The sequence below is a fragment of the Saccopteryx leptura genome, chromosome 2 (genome assembly GCF_036850995.1).
Source record: "Saccopteryx leptura isolate mSacLep1 chromosome 2, mSacLep1_pri_phased_curated, whole genome shotgun sequence".
Classification (NCBI taxonomy): domain Eukaryota; kingdom Metazoa; phylum Chordata; class Mammalia; order Chiroptera; family Emballonuridae; genus Saccopteryx; species Saccopteryx leptura.
In genome coordinates this window covers 252,277,561-252,292,006 of record NC_089504.1, presented here as the reverse complement: position 1 = coordinate 252,292,006, position 14,446 = coordinate 252,277,561, and the positions used below count along the sequence as shown (strand labels likewise).

Below are 14,446 nucleotides of genomic sequence, written 5' to 3'. Positions count from 1 at the left end.
GGAGAAACGCCCATCTGCTTCTCCACCCCTCCCCCTCTCCTTCCTCTCTGTTTCTCTCTTCCCCTCCAGCAGCCGAGGCTCCATTGGAGCAAAGTTGGCCCGGGCGCTGAGGATGGCTCTGTGGCCTCTGCCTCAGGTGCTAGAACAGCTCTGGTTGCAACAGAGCATCACCCCCTGGTGGGCATGCCAGGTGGATCCCGGTCGGGCGCATGCAGGAGTCTGTCTGACTGCCTCCCCGTTTCCAACTTCAGAAAAATAAAAAATTTAAAAAAATGATAAATAAATAAAACAGAAAAAACCTGCCATTCGCTTATGTCAACTATCATTCATATAACAGTTTGTCCACCTGATTGCTGGATTAACTTGCATTTCTCTCAATGATTTTAAAAACTCTTTATATGTTAAAAATGGTTTTGAACTATGAAAACTTGTACATGAAAGCTCAAAGCAGCATTATTCATAATAACCAAAATGTGGAAGTCCCCCAAATGTCCACTGACCGATGACTGGATAATTCAAAATGTGGTTCATCCTAAACAAACACTGGAGGGTTGTTTGGCCATAACAAGGACTAAGTGCTGATACATGTTACAACACACATGGACCACGAAAACACGGTGAGTGAAAGAAGTCAGACACAGAAGTCTGTCCTATGTAACCTGACAGCAATGTCCAGAAGAGGCAGACCCACAAGCACAGAAAGCAGGTCCGCGGCTGCCAGGGGATGGGGAGGCGGTGGGGGAGGAGTCACTGTGGATGGGTAGGGCTTTCCTTTAGGGTGATGAATACATTCTGGAACTGACTGAAGTGATTTGAGGGAACACAACTCTGAATACACCAAAACCACTACTCAACGGCACACTTCCAAAGGGGGAGCTCTGCGGTGTGCAAACTTTATCTCAATGAACCTGTTAAAAACAACAAGAGACTTAGGGGAAGCAGCCCTGGCTGGGTGGCTCAGTGAATATAGCGTCATCTGGGGGCGCCAAGGTCAGGGGTTCAATCCCCAGTCGGCACATACGAGAAGCAGGTAGTGACTGCACAAGTAAAATGGAACTAAGTGGAACAGCAAGTTGCAAGCTGATGTTTCTCTCTCCCCCCTTTACCCTCCCCTCATATCAATGGAAACATTAAAAAATAAGAAGACTTAGAGAATTTCAGCCCCCCACACACATGCACACAGAGCACAACAGCCAATCAAGCGTCACGTGAGGAAAGGGGTACAGCAGGAGAGGGCTGCTTGTGGAAACACTAAGACCCACGAGGACTCCACCCAGCAACCCAGGGACTGAAGCTCAACACGGAAGAGGCTAGCTAGCACCACCCTGTGGAGAGCCACCATGAATGTCTACCAAAACCCAAGAACTCCTACTCCAACCCTAGGAGTTCCTGCAAACGTCCTTGTATGAGAATAAAACAAGCAGTAAGTCATTCAAGGGAGGAATGTTTATAATGAAAAAGACTGCAAACGTCTTACATAATTGTGGCATCCTACACGACGGTGACAATCCAGCAAACAAAGGAATCAGAACGTTCTATGTATTGACACAGAATGCTCACTAGGGGACATTCCATGAGAAAGGCCTGGGCAGGCAGAGGAGCAGCAGGTGCGCAGGTAAAGCCCAATGCACTCCAGCTGCAGAACGGCCTCAGGAGGGACGCACACAGGACACAGGCGGCCCCTGAGAGGGCCACGTAGCTGGAAAGCACCCGGGCCTGTGTCCCGAGAGTGAGTCTGCAGGGCTGGCTACAGAAGAGAATCAGAGACCAGAGAGAGAGGTGTTTACTTATTAAGATATTAATCAGCATGTCTCTTAAAAAGTTATTTTTTAACCTTATCAAGATGTCAGACTGAAATCTACAGAATGAAGTTGCCACAACCTAAATCTAACCTGACTGCACTGTGTGGGGAAAAGATACCTCTATCCCCTTCCTGTTTCAAAGCGACTATAGCCACAAATGAAACTGCTTGCCAAAATGTTTACTCAAGATAAATTTTCAGAAGCCCCCAAACTTCCACCTAAAGAGAAACTGCAAACATTTTAACAAAGCATGTTATTTTTTTCACAACAGAGAGGGACAGACAGGAAGGGAGATATATAAGCATCAGTTCTTCGTTGTGGCTCCTTAATTGTTCATTGATTGCTTTCTCATATGTGCGTTGGGGGGGGGGGTGACTACAGCAGAGCGAGTCACCCCTTGCTCAAGCCAGCGAACTTGGGCTCAAGCTGGTGAGCCTTGCTCAAACCAGATGACCCCGCGCTCAAGCGGCGACCTCAGGATTTCGAACCTGGGTCCTCCGCGTTCCAGTCCGACGCTCTATCCACTGCGCCACTGCCTGGTCAGGCAGCTTGTTTTTCTTTTATTTGCAAAGAGTCCGTGGTAGCAGGAGAGCCAAAAAAGTCATGGGCTTAGACGTAGCTTTTTGCTAAAACCTGGATGGCTTTTCAGATCCCTCTACACTTCCTGCTGAATTTGTTCTGATGGATTCCTCTACCTTACAGCCTAAAGAAATATCATGACTTCAATGTCTTTCTGTTAAAAAAATTTACTTACTAAGAAGTAGCATTCATTATTTATCTCCTCAGATCTAAACTAGCTACAGGATCCAAGGGTACTCCGCCCTACAGGCTGACCTCACAAAGGCCTATTCTAGGTCCTACAGCTTAAGTATCAGCAGAGTCAGGCTTTGTTTCTGAAACAGAACACAGCACTCTCCGTGTTTCTAGGCGCTTCTCTGCATTGCTCTGCACTGTAAGCAGATTATTTTACATCTGCATTTTTCTTGAAAGATACTCCTGTGGGTCTCTGGCGAGCCACGCTACGATAGGTCTCCCTGGGTAAACAAAGAAGACAGGCCCTGGCCCCCCCACTCAGGCCATTTCTCAGGGTCGTGTTTCCAGCGAGAACCTTGGGAGATGAGGTAACGTCTCCCTGCGGACAATGAGGAGGCTGGTTCCTGCTTCCCGTGAAGGCAGCGATTCCTGAGCTCAGCACTCCCCCCACAGTTAAGAACAGTGAGCACCGTCTGCTGGCCCTCCACACGCACAACACCAATGTGCGTGAGAACCTCACAGCACAACAGCGTCTCCAGGAAAAAAAACAGAGCTCCAATCTGATATGCCAGGGGAGTCCTCCTCACCATTTCCAATACCCGCAGGCACTCTGCTTCCCATGATGACTAGGACCCCCGCCATGGGGACCTGGCACAGGGACTACCAAGGTAGGGGCTGGGGTGGCAAGGGTCAAGGTCACAGAGTAAAGAATTAAAAAGAGGCACAAGGTAAGTAAAGGTCTGGAAGATGGGCTGAGAGGAAGACCTGGGCTCCTGTCAGTGTAGCCGTGACCCTCCATCCCTGACCCACTGAGGTTACTTATCATTTTCTTTCCATCGTTCCCACCTACTGATTCCCATGAAGGGTCTTTGCTCCAGCCTGGCCCACTGTGGAAAATGTACAGTATAATATCATTGCCTTTTTCATGGTCTTTTGCCCCAATAAACAGGACAATGTAACTCTATGACCATAAACCAGGAGTTCTGAGGGACAGGAGGGGGTGGGGGGAGTAGCAGGTGCCATGCAGGTGCAGACGCTTGTTCGCAAGCCATGGTCCGAGGTCTGGCAACATTCACCAGCCCCTGGAAGCCAGAGGAGCAAGCTCAGGTGAAGCACCTCCACCATGCACTGCAACGTACGAGGGCTTCCACTCTGACACAAGAGGCCACACTCCCCTTTTCCATCAGGACCAGAGCCAAAAGCAAACCATATTTCTTGAAAATTTAGGTGAGGCTTCCAAGACTTAAACAGAACAGATTTCCCAGCACAAGTCAGAAGAGCAGGATTATAATTTGAACCAGGCACACTGCTTCGGAAGAGAATGTGGCAGTCACTGCAGCCTGCAGGAGTGGAATGCCAAGCACGACACACCGCGCCCGGCCCACGCGGAGCCAGCCAACAGAGAACAAAGAGGCAGGAGAGAAAGAGCCAAGTTAGCACTACAAAGCTACAGACGGATACAGGTCCTCTTTTCTTTCTCTCTCTCTCTCTTTCTAAATTACAACTTTTCCACCACACTTTTTGTTTAAAAAGCACATAATGAAGCTCTTTTATTTTTGGCCATTTGCATCAGGAATGTCCACTGAGCCAGCTTGTCCTAACCGAGCAGGACTGAGTGTGGCAGACACAGACACGCACAGGCTCCTGCACCCGGGCACAGAGCCTCCGAGCAGATCAATGTATCTGCAGCTGTGTCTGGGACAGGTGGACTGCATCTGGTTCCCGAGTGGCTTGGCCAGCTGATAGGCCAGACTGATGTTTCTTTGCTTGAAATAAACATTAAGTGAGAACCTCTACCAGAAAATCACCCTGAAGAGGCTTGGCTCATGTGCGGACGTGGTGGCCAGAAAAAATAAGCACAAAAGGCTCGTCGACGTGGGTGACGAGAAAATTCACTCGAATGATCCTGCGCTAGAAGCAGCACACGAAGTGTCCATCTCATATGCTGCCAGCTCTGGATTGTGAACAGCACTGGGAACGCCAACCACTGATCCTGCTGAGGAGACGAGGCCTGCTGGTTCTGCACTTCCTCATCTGCCACGTCCCCAGCTCCTCTGCGCTGACCTCACCAGTCAACCATCTGCCAAGTTCACAGTCACTCAGCACAACAGGAGAGCCAACGTGCTCTCCACGCCAGGAACCTATAAAGGACATTGGGCCAACAGACCAGCAGTAATGCCGACATGTTTGGGGGTGACAGATGGGACAGCGCAGACACAGCAATGCCCACTTTGAGATGTCCCTTGTTCAGACAGTCAACACAAGGACTGGACCAAAGACTCTCGGGAGCAGAGGGACAACGTTGGGGGAACCAAACCACAACCATTGCTGGAGTCACACAGTGAACCCTCTTTGCACACAACAGCCTTCACTTCCTAGGCTGTGGCCATACTTGCAACCTCTTCCTCAGTGTGCCAGCCACGCCGACCCTCACCACTCCTCCACCTGTGACTCGGTTTCCAGACACGCTCCCCACCTCGCTGAGCTGCTCTGGATGGCCCCACGATCGGCTGTTAGATTTCTATGAGTACAGACTAAGATTACGTTAATGTTGACCTGTGGTTTTTAAAGTTCTAATTACTCATGACCTTTCCTCATGTCTAAGATTTTTTTTTTCATGCACAGGCTATTTTTTTTAATATTTCATAATAAATATTTTTAATGCCCTAACACAGTACAGGAAGACAACTTTGGACATTTCCTGTTGCTGGTTCTATCTGGTAGTATCACAGGGGAAACGTTCAAATTCATAATGGAAAGGAGGTTTTAAGAGGTCATTTTTCTAAATCTTCTCCATCATTCTCACCCTCCTCAGTCTCCTGTGAAAAGCACATTCGTTTTTTTTATTGGTTGTACAGCTGTTTAATTAAAACATCAGATATTTTTAGATTTCTATTACTGTTTATTCACTTATTATAGCAATTTCCCCAAACACAAGAGGAAAGAGAGGCCACACCCCCACATTTGATGACTTCACCACGTGCCTATCTTCTCTCCTCCCTCCTGTGCTCACCAGCTCCCCATAGAGATCTTAAAGCAAATCCCAGCATCTGATCATTCCATCTTCCAGCAAAATGCACAGCATCACTTCTGCCCACTGTGCCGCAACACTGCACTGTGCCTGCTCCTCTCCTCACAATGAACTAACATAGATCAAGCCCAACTCTGTACCACCCGTGTCTGCTCCAAACGACAACGCTGCTCCCTGAGGCATGCACATCACAGCGCCCAGATGGAGGGTGGGAATGGCTGGATGACTTGGACCTCCCCTTCTGTACGTTCCTGTCTTTCAGTGGGTCTGCACAACACTGCTGACCACGATTACGCTGGTCTTTGCAACAGTGAGCAACTCACAGCTAAATGGGCCACTGACACATTAGCTAAATTCTGGTACACAGATCACCAGTAGTCTGATAAACAACCTTACATAACACACAGGATTTTAAATATCTTTGCAACACCTAAGAAAGGTGGAGTGGCAATATTAGCTACCAGTGACACCCACTTTTATTTTGAAAAACATATGGGTTTGCTTTACTAATCCCAAATTTAGAGAATCCACCATTAGACTGATCATTTGACCTTAACTGTCATTAAACTTTAGGCCCCTGGTGTCCAACTACTGTTTAATACATAACAGGAAGTATTTTATTTACATTTAAAGAAAGCAAGAATTAGCAACCCTGGCCAGATGGCTCAGAGGTAGAGTGTTGGCCCTCTGTGTGGACATCCCAGGTTCAATTCTCAGTCAGGGCACACAGGAGAAGCGCTCATCTGCTTCTCCACCCTTCCCCCTCTCCTTTCTCTCTGCCTCTCTCTTCCCCTCCCACAGTCAAGGCTCCATTGGAGCCAAGTTGGCCTGGATGCTGAGGATGGTTCCATGGCCTCTGCCTCAGGCGCTAGAATGGCTCTGGCCGCAACGAAGCAACGCCCCAGATGGGCAGAGCATCGCCTCCTGGTGGACATGCCGGGTTGATCCTGGTCGGGCGCATGTGGGAGTCTATCTCTCTGCCTCCCCTCCTCTCATTGAATAAAAAAAATAAAAAATAAAAGAATTAGCTGGCAAGTGCTGTAACTGGTTTTAGGGAGTGGCAGATCTTGGGAAACTTTCTGTGATTTATAAACTCTAAAAAAATCCCTACAATATACTAGGAATTTGAAGGTTTGCAAAGATAGGAAAGTACCAAATAATCATTAAGTGACTATCCCCAGAGCAACAAGCCATCTTCAGGCAGTACCAAAAGCCCTTCTGTAAGTCAAGAGCTATACTAAATGTAAACCCTAAGAAGTAGTCTACAGACTTGTATCTGGTGAGGTGCTGAAACACGTCAGTCACGGAATATCAGAGAACTGTGTAAACACTAGTGAAGGACTACGGGAATGTGCCCAAAGGTTTAGGACAGTGGTTCTCAAAGTGTGTGCCAGGACACACTGGTGCGCCCTAGAAGATTTCCAGGTGTGCCCTATGGTATTCCAGAGAAATATGTGCCTGCTGGGGACCAAAGAACCACAGGGTTTTTGGAGCCTAGATTTTTGGGGGACAGAGGTGTGGGGAATTGGCTGTAAGCTGACAGTCTGCCCAAGCCCCCACCTCACTTGCCTATATAGGTTGCAAAAGGCTATTCAGCTGTGGTGCTGGATTGTTTACACTACCCCCCATGTTCCCCAGAAAGACTGGAGGCAAGTTTCTTCTATCCTTTGTTTGGTGTCAAGTTAAGATGATATGTATGGTGGGGGTTTTCTGCACTCAACACAATTAAGAGTAAAAAGAGAGGAATTCTTAATGTATTGATGAGGAAATGAGAGTTTGCCTTTCAAATATATGCCCAAACATTGAAGAAATCACTAGGACACATCAGGCTCATGTTTCTTATAAACATAAGAATGAAAAAACTTAACACATTCACACCAGGACCTGCCGAATTTACTAAATCTTACTGAGACTGTATCTATATATACAAAAAGATAACTTTTTTGTTGTCTTTTTATTTTTTAACCCCTTTTTTACGAATTCTAAAAAGCATAACTAAAAAAAGTAACATAAAATGTTTTTTAATGTCAAAATAAATTTAATTTTATCATATTTATTTCATTTAATTACCATAAAAGCATGCCTGGACTTTATATTTTTTTCTTTAATATTTGACTTAATTATTACAACATATTTCTCAGAAATTTGGATATAGTGCTCCTACAATTATCTGTAGGATTTTAAATGCGCCCTGACTTCAAAAAGTTTGAGAACCACTGGTTTAGGAGCTAAGGGGAGGGAGGGAGGCACACTTCTTATCAGACCACTACCAACCTGAGGAAACCTTTCAGTAGATTCTAACAACATAACCCCTACCCTATTTCCCACCAAAGATTGGATACGCAATTTCAGCACATTCGACACACTGAAACAAACTTAAAACACACACACACACACACACACACACACACACACACACACACGGCAACTAAAACAGAAGTGTGTTTTGTTCTTGTTTTTAAGTCAGGCATTAAAAAGCACTATCGAAACTTACATCTGAACCCACACTCCTCACGGTACTTTGGAGGACAGGCTTAGTCACAGAAAATTTCCCATTCACTGGGCTGCTGGCCACAGGGGCTGGTACCAAACTGAGCACATGATTAGGGAGCTGTGCGGCTCCCCCAGCAACCGCCAAGATGGGCTGGACAGAGGGCAGGACCCCGGGCGCCTGCAGTTGTACCACGGCCGGCTGAGACAGCACCATGGTCTGACCTGGTGGAGAGAAGAGACAGGGGTCAGAGGGTGCACAGCTCTGGACAGGAAGAGCTGTCCCACACGGCGGGCTGGTCTGCAGCTGGGGTGCGGGTTAGATCCCATGGAGGGATGTACCCACCGCCTCAGCGCAGTCAGCAGCAGCACACGCCCATGGTGACCTTCCTTGTCCTGCTTTAACAAACCCAGTTCGTTCCTTTTCAAGTTATTAGCAGTATATTTCCATATATTTTTTCTCAACTACACACACATCAAATTTGCTAAGTTATACATAGATTTCTCTAAGTATTAACCTCTGAAATGTATTAGTGCTAAAAGAACTTTTCATATTACAAATAACATTTTACAGTGACACAGAGAACCATATATTTCAAATAAATGGGATTTAGAAACACATCACCAAAAACACAGCTTCACTAATTCAATGCTTGGAAAAACAGAGGGCTACAAATATCAAGTGTTAAAACTCTGAGATGAATTCTCAGCTATCATGCACAGGAAACATAAACCTGTAATCTAGAATGGTCTGTAGATAATAACAATTCCCTTACCCCAAAAATCAACCTACAAGTCTTTTTTTTTTTTTTTTTTTTTTTTTACAGAGACAGAGAGAGAGAGTCAGAGTGAGGGATAGACAGGGACAGATAGACAGGAACGGAGAGATGAGAAGCATCAATCATTCATTTTTCGTTGCGCATTGCGACACCTTAGTTGTTCATTGATTGCTTTCTCATATGTGCCTTGACCATGGGCCTTCAGCAGACCAAACAACCCCTTGCTCGAGCCAGCGACCTTGGGTCCAAGCTAGTGAATTTTTGCTCAAACCAGATGAGCCCACACTCAAGCTGGCAACCTTGGGGTCTTGAACCTGCACCACCACCTGGTGTCAGGCAATCATTAGTTTTTCGTTGCGTGTTGCAAGACCTTAGTTGTTCATTGATTGCCCCTCATATGTGCCTTGACCGCGGGCCTTCAGCAGACTGAGTAACCCCTTGCTAGAGCCAGCGACCTTGGGTTCAAGCTGGTGGGCTTTTTGCTCAAACCAGATGAGCCCATGCTCAAGTTGACGACCTCGGGGTCTCGAACCTGGGTCCTCTGCATCCCAGTCCAACGCTCTATCCACTGCGCCACCGCCTGATCAGGCTACAAGTCTTTTCTTAATCTCCACATTTAACATGATTTAAAAATTATGCTAATCTGAACAGAACTAGCATCAAAACCTACAAAAGACTCATATAACTCATAACCCTGGTCCATTAGAGACCATACTGGCCTGTTGAGCCCATTCTCAGCCCACGCCCATCCCATCGGGCGCTGAGAGCCTCGCCGACCAGCACAGGTGCTGGAGCCCCCAGAGCAAAGGGCAGGCAGGCACTGCCGTGACCACACTTGGACATCACACATATGCATAACTTGTCTTCACGGGGAAAGGCTTAGAGTTTCAGACGGTGTAACGTGGGCCATGTAAAACTCAGCTCTGTATTTCTTTTTTTTATTTTTTATTTTTTTTATTTTATTTATTTATTTATTTTGCATTTTTCTGAAGCTGGAAACAGGGAGAGACAGTCAGACAGACTCCCGCATGCGCCCGACCGGGATCCACCCGGCACGCCCACCATGGGGCGAAGCTCTGCCCACCAGGGGGCGATGCTCTGCCCATCCTGGGCGTCGCCATGTTGCGACCAGAGCCACTCTAGTGCCTGGGGCAGAGGCCACAGAGCCATCCCCAGCGCCCGGGCCATCTTTGCTCCAATGGAGCCTTGGCTGCGGGAGGGGAAGAGAGAGACAGAAAGGAAGGCGCGGCAGAGGGGTGGAGAAGCAAATGGGCGCTTCTCCTATGTGCCCTGGCCGGGAATCGAACCCTGGTCCTCCGCACGCTAGGCCGACGCTCAGCTCTGTATTTCAAAGGATCAAGGAAAACTAAAAATCAAAATGCCTCAGGACACCTGTTTGTTAAAACCATCTGTCTTAGCTTAAAAAAGAAGAAAATCACGTCTACAAAATCAAAGTATAGTTTCAGATGGCCCCCAAAATCATGCTAAACCTAGCACAATAGTATTTTGTCTCAGATAAATTAGTAAATTAGTGAGAAAGAGATAAGCATAATTTGATAGATTTGTAATATTTACTTGGGCATAAATAATCACTGAACATTTTTATCTTCTCATTTTCCCTTGAAATATGTTTTATGAAATAAAAACATAAAATGAGAAAATGACTCACAAACTGATACAAATACACAGGCCAAATATGCAAATAAAAATCATAAGCAAATAAAATAAACAGCAAATGACAAAATGTTAGGTCTTTTAATAACACTATGAAATTACAGTCAATCTGGCACTACAAAAGGACACACTCATCAGGATGCAAAACTCACACCCAGGATTTCGCCCTGAAGTCTGGCGCTCTATTTTCAAACCACAAACACCACGTCATCCAATGACCGTGACTGTCCTTTCAGTTTTTTGGATTGGGAAATACATGGTGAGAAAAGGCTATGGAAGAACTTAGTAAGGGTTTTAAATAAATCCGTAGTCCATTAACCAACAGTGTAACCACGAAGTCTGAAGCCAGCAGAACAGACTCAGGAAATGAGTACTGAGGCGTCTCCAGCATAGGCTGCACACGCAGGTGCAGGCGCCGTGACCTCTCCCCCACCACCCATCCCAGGGTCCTGGTCTGCAGAGAGACCCGTAGACTGCCACCAGGACTTCGGCAAGGGCGTATCAGAAGCAGTGTTCCACATCTTCTGATTTAAAAAACTGTGATGAAAAGATCTCCAAAAAAATGAAAAGCTGTTCTCTGAGTTTTGAGTAATCCACGGGCTTACTTAATTTTATCCAAAATATTTTGAACTTCGTGGATTAGTCTGTGGGCTGCACAAAATTGTTTGGCGGGCCGCATGCGGCCCGCGGGCCACGAGTTTGAGACCCCTAGATCAAGGGTCAATACAGAACAGGGAGAAAAGCTGAATTTCTATGAAAAAAACCTACAAACTCTCACAGTGACTGGCTATTCACAGACCTGCTCACTAGATCCCAAACTGCAAAGCAAAGGGCTGCTGGGGCCCTACCAGTTAGCAGCTACACTTAGTCACTACTGTCCCTAATGTGGAAACAGTCATAAGGGACACAGCACAGGCTGTGCATCCGTTTTGGCAGCTCAACATCCTCTCGGGCATTACACACAAACCCCCGATGGACGCAGTTGGACGCCTGCCGGACGCAGCTGACTAAGGATGACTCAGCACGGTGACAGGTCTTCCTTCCCACTGTCTTCAAAGCTCTCAGATGATGTAGGACCATCTACAGAAGGCCCAGGACAGCTGTGTGACTTGGGGAAGTAATCTCTCTGTGTTTTGACTTTTCACAACATGGAGATGACAGCAGCACCTCCCCTCAGAGCTGGTGGAAGGAGTAAATAAGCTGCACACTTCAGGGTCGGCACAGAGCAGGAATGTAAATATTAGCCATTATTATTGCTATCATTATTATTACCCACCTAATAAGAGCTTCCGTAAGGGTACTATATGATATGTGTTGTTAATACATAATCAATAACTGTGTATCACTAATTTGTTAGTTCTCACAGCTGTTACTTAACTGTTTACAGACTTGCTGACCCCCAACCCTCCCCTGCACTCAGTGACACAGCTCAGCATTCTTCCAGAGACAATACAGTGCCAGACTCAGAGCCAGACCACTGGGCTCAGTTCTGCCTGTGTGTCACCACAGAGACCTGAGCACATAGCTACCTCCACCCTCCGTTCCAGTGAGGTGCACTGTCTTCCACCCAGAAACCTGTGACAGGATATCGTCCTCTCTGTCCCCGTCCCCTCCCACGCCATCCAATTCCCGAGCCTCAGCTCGCCATTCCCACGATCATGGCAGGGCGCCCCGCCTCTCCCCTGAACCGCCTGCACAGGACTCAAGTGTGGAAAGGGCAGAAGCTGCTCCAGGCAGAGAACAGCATAAACCAAGAAACCAGGAAACACGAGACAATTTAGGGACCTCGGCTGGACCACTGGTGCTAGAAAGAGGGCATGCAGAAAAGGGTGATGCTACACTGCAAAGTGAGGGAACTGAACTGGGGCCACACCAGGACGGCTTACACTCTGGGCAGGGGTTCCGACTTGCCCCTCTGAGAGCTGCTTCTCGTTTCCAGGGGTGAAATGCTGACTGCGAAAGCTGACATTGCAACCATAAAATGCCTCTCCTCCCTCGTCCCGTTCTCAAACAGAGACACATGTCCATCTGTCACTGTGGTCACATCACCTCTCTAGACTGGACTGTGAGAGCAGGTGTGATTAGCACAGGTTCCCTAAAACAAGCACTGTGTGCAGATGCTGGACAGATGCAGAAGCACTCCAGTCCTTAGTGACGCAGGGTTCCGGCTTCTGACACCAAAACTGCTCAGAAAAGAACAGTTGATCTTTTCAACACCAGTGAGACCTCCAAACACTCTAACAGTCAATGGGCTGCTAAGAGCAAACCCTCAGAATACCCCTTGCTTAGTATACAAGTCACGCTAATGTTAGACATTTACTATTTTAAAAAATTTTTTATTTATCGATTTTAGAGAGAGGAAGGGAGAGAGACAAATACCAATTCATTCCTGCATGTGCCCTGACTGCAGATCAAACCTGCAACCTTTGTGTATCAGGACAGTACTTTAACCAACTGAGCTAACCGGCTAGATTCCACTTTTTGTATGTGTTTTTAGTAGCTTATGGGAAGTAGAATGAGGTTCTTCCTAAGTTTAAACTCTTAGCTTTTGGGGAAAACACAGATCCTTTTGAGACCCTAATGATGGTTCTGGAGACCATCCCTAGGAAAAAACCACACATAGACATATACCAGATCTTGCATCCTGTGTCAGGAGTTCACGAACACTTCACCTCTGTGTAGAGACCACAGGCTCCCGTCCCACAGGAGTGCCACTGTCCACAGGAAAGAGGCAGCAGTGCCGGCCCCACACTGAGAGGGCAGGGATTTGGGTCTGTCTGCATCCATCCAGTCTGTCTCCTAGTTCTTTTTATTCGTGTCATATTGTCTATGACCGAGGAATAGAACAAAGCTACCTGGAAATCAGACCTAGGACCTTGTGCTCATTGAAACCAGTCCACAAAAACGAGCTCACAGTCGTAGCTAGAAAGAGCCATAAAGCAAATGCAGCCTTCTGCTGACTGACAGCCTGGCAGCCCGGACCCACAAACACTGCATCCTCCTGGGCCAGCAGCAGAGCCCAGGTAGAGACGCCGCACAGGCCTGTGCTCGTGAAGGCACATCAGCACACGTGCCAGTCAGTCCCTCAGTCTCAACAGCATCAATGCTGACCCCCATGGACTCTTGCAGAGTCAGGTCTGTGCGGCCATCTGGTGGACAAAAGGCAGAAATGCACAAACAGTTATGCCTCCCAAAGCAGCCATGCTCACGCCTCACGAGTGACATCCTGGCCCTACTGCCAAACACACCTACTAGACCTAGGACAGGCCGGGCTGCTGAAAGACTGCCTCCCCTCATATCCTCATACACCAAAAGTCCACAGACACAACACCCGCAGGATGAAACATCACCCAGGAAGCTCCCCAGATTTTCTTCTTCACTGCAAGCGGTTGTAGTTACAAGCCTTTCATCACTAAAGCTGTTAGGAAAAAGACGTGTCGGGCATAAGTGACCTGGACAGCGGCCTCCCTATTGGGACAGGAGCCACAGATCAGTCCCCCGCAACCTCCAGAACCCAGGATGAGTCGTGACACACAGCATGAGCCCAGAGAGTGCAAGCGGAACTAACACACCTTGTCAGCACAGCCTGGGCGGACCCCGCTACCCCACCCAGCCTGCCACTCAGGTACCTTTCATGGGGGCCGGGTGTATGCTGATAACCGGCTGCTGCTTGGCCAGTGGCACGAGGGTTGGCAGAGCCTGAATAATGATGGTTTTGGCGGGAACACTGGAGCTCGTCTGAGTCTTGGGCGCTGCCGGAAGCAGTAAGGGCTTGGGCTGCAGTGAAGGCTTTGAGTTCATCTGAAGTTTTTTCTTTGGAGTCAGCCCATTTTCTGAAGAAAAGCCAAACCATAAATCAATCTGAAGATGATGAAGGTAATCATAGAAAACAGATTCTATTATGCACCTTTCTCCAC

General features: G+C 47.4%; 1 protein-coding gene across 2 annotated transcripts in view; it reads right to left on the bottom strand.

Annotated features, from left to right (window-relative positions):
* ATF6 (activating transcription factor 6) overlaps positions 1-14,446 on the bottom strand; it is a 108,807-nt gene that overhangs the window by 82,136 nt on the left and 12,225 nt on the right. For both annotated transcript variants that reach the window (XM_066371351.1, XM_066371350.1), the window contains 2 exons: positions 14,159-14,362; positions 8,081-8,301 (listed from right to left, as the gene is read on the bottom strand). In XM_066371351.1, coding sequence (XP_066227448.1) covers positions 8,081-8,301; positions 14,159-14,362 — 425 coding nt within the window. The remainder of the gene's footprint in view (positions 1-8,080; positions 8,302-14,158; positions 14,363-14,446) is intronic.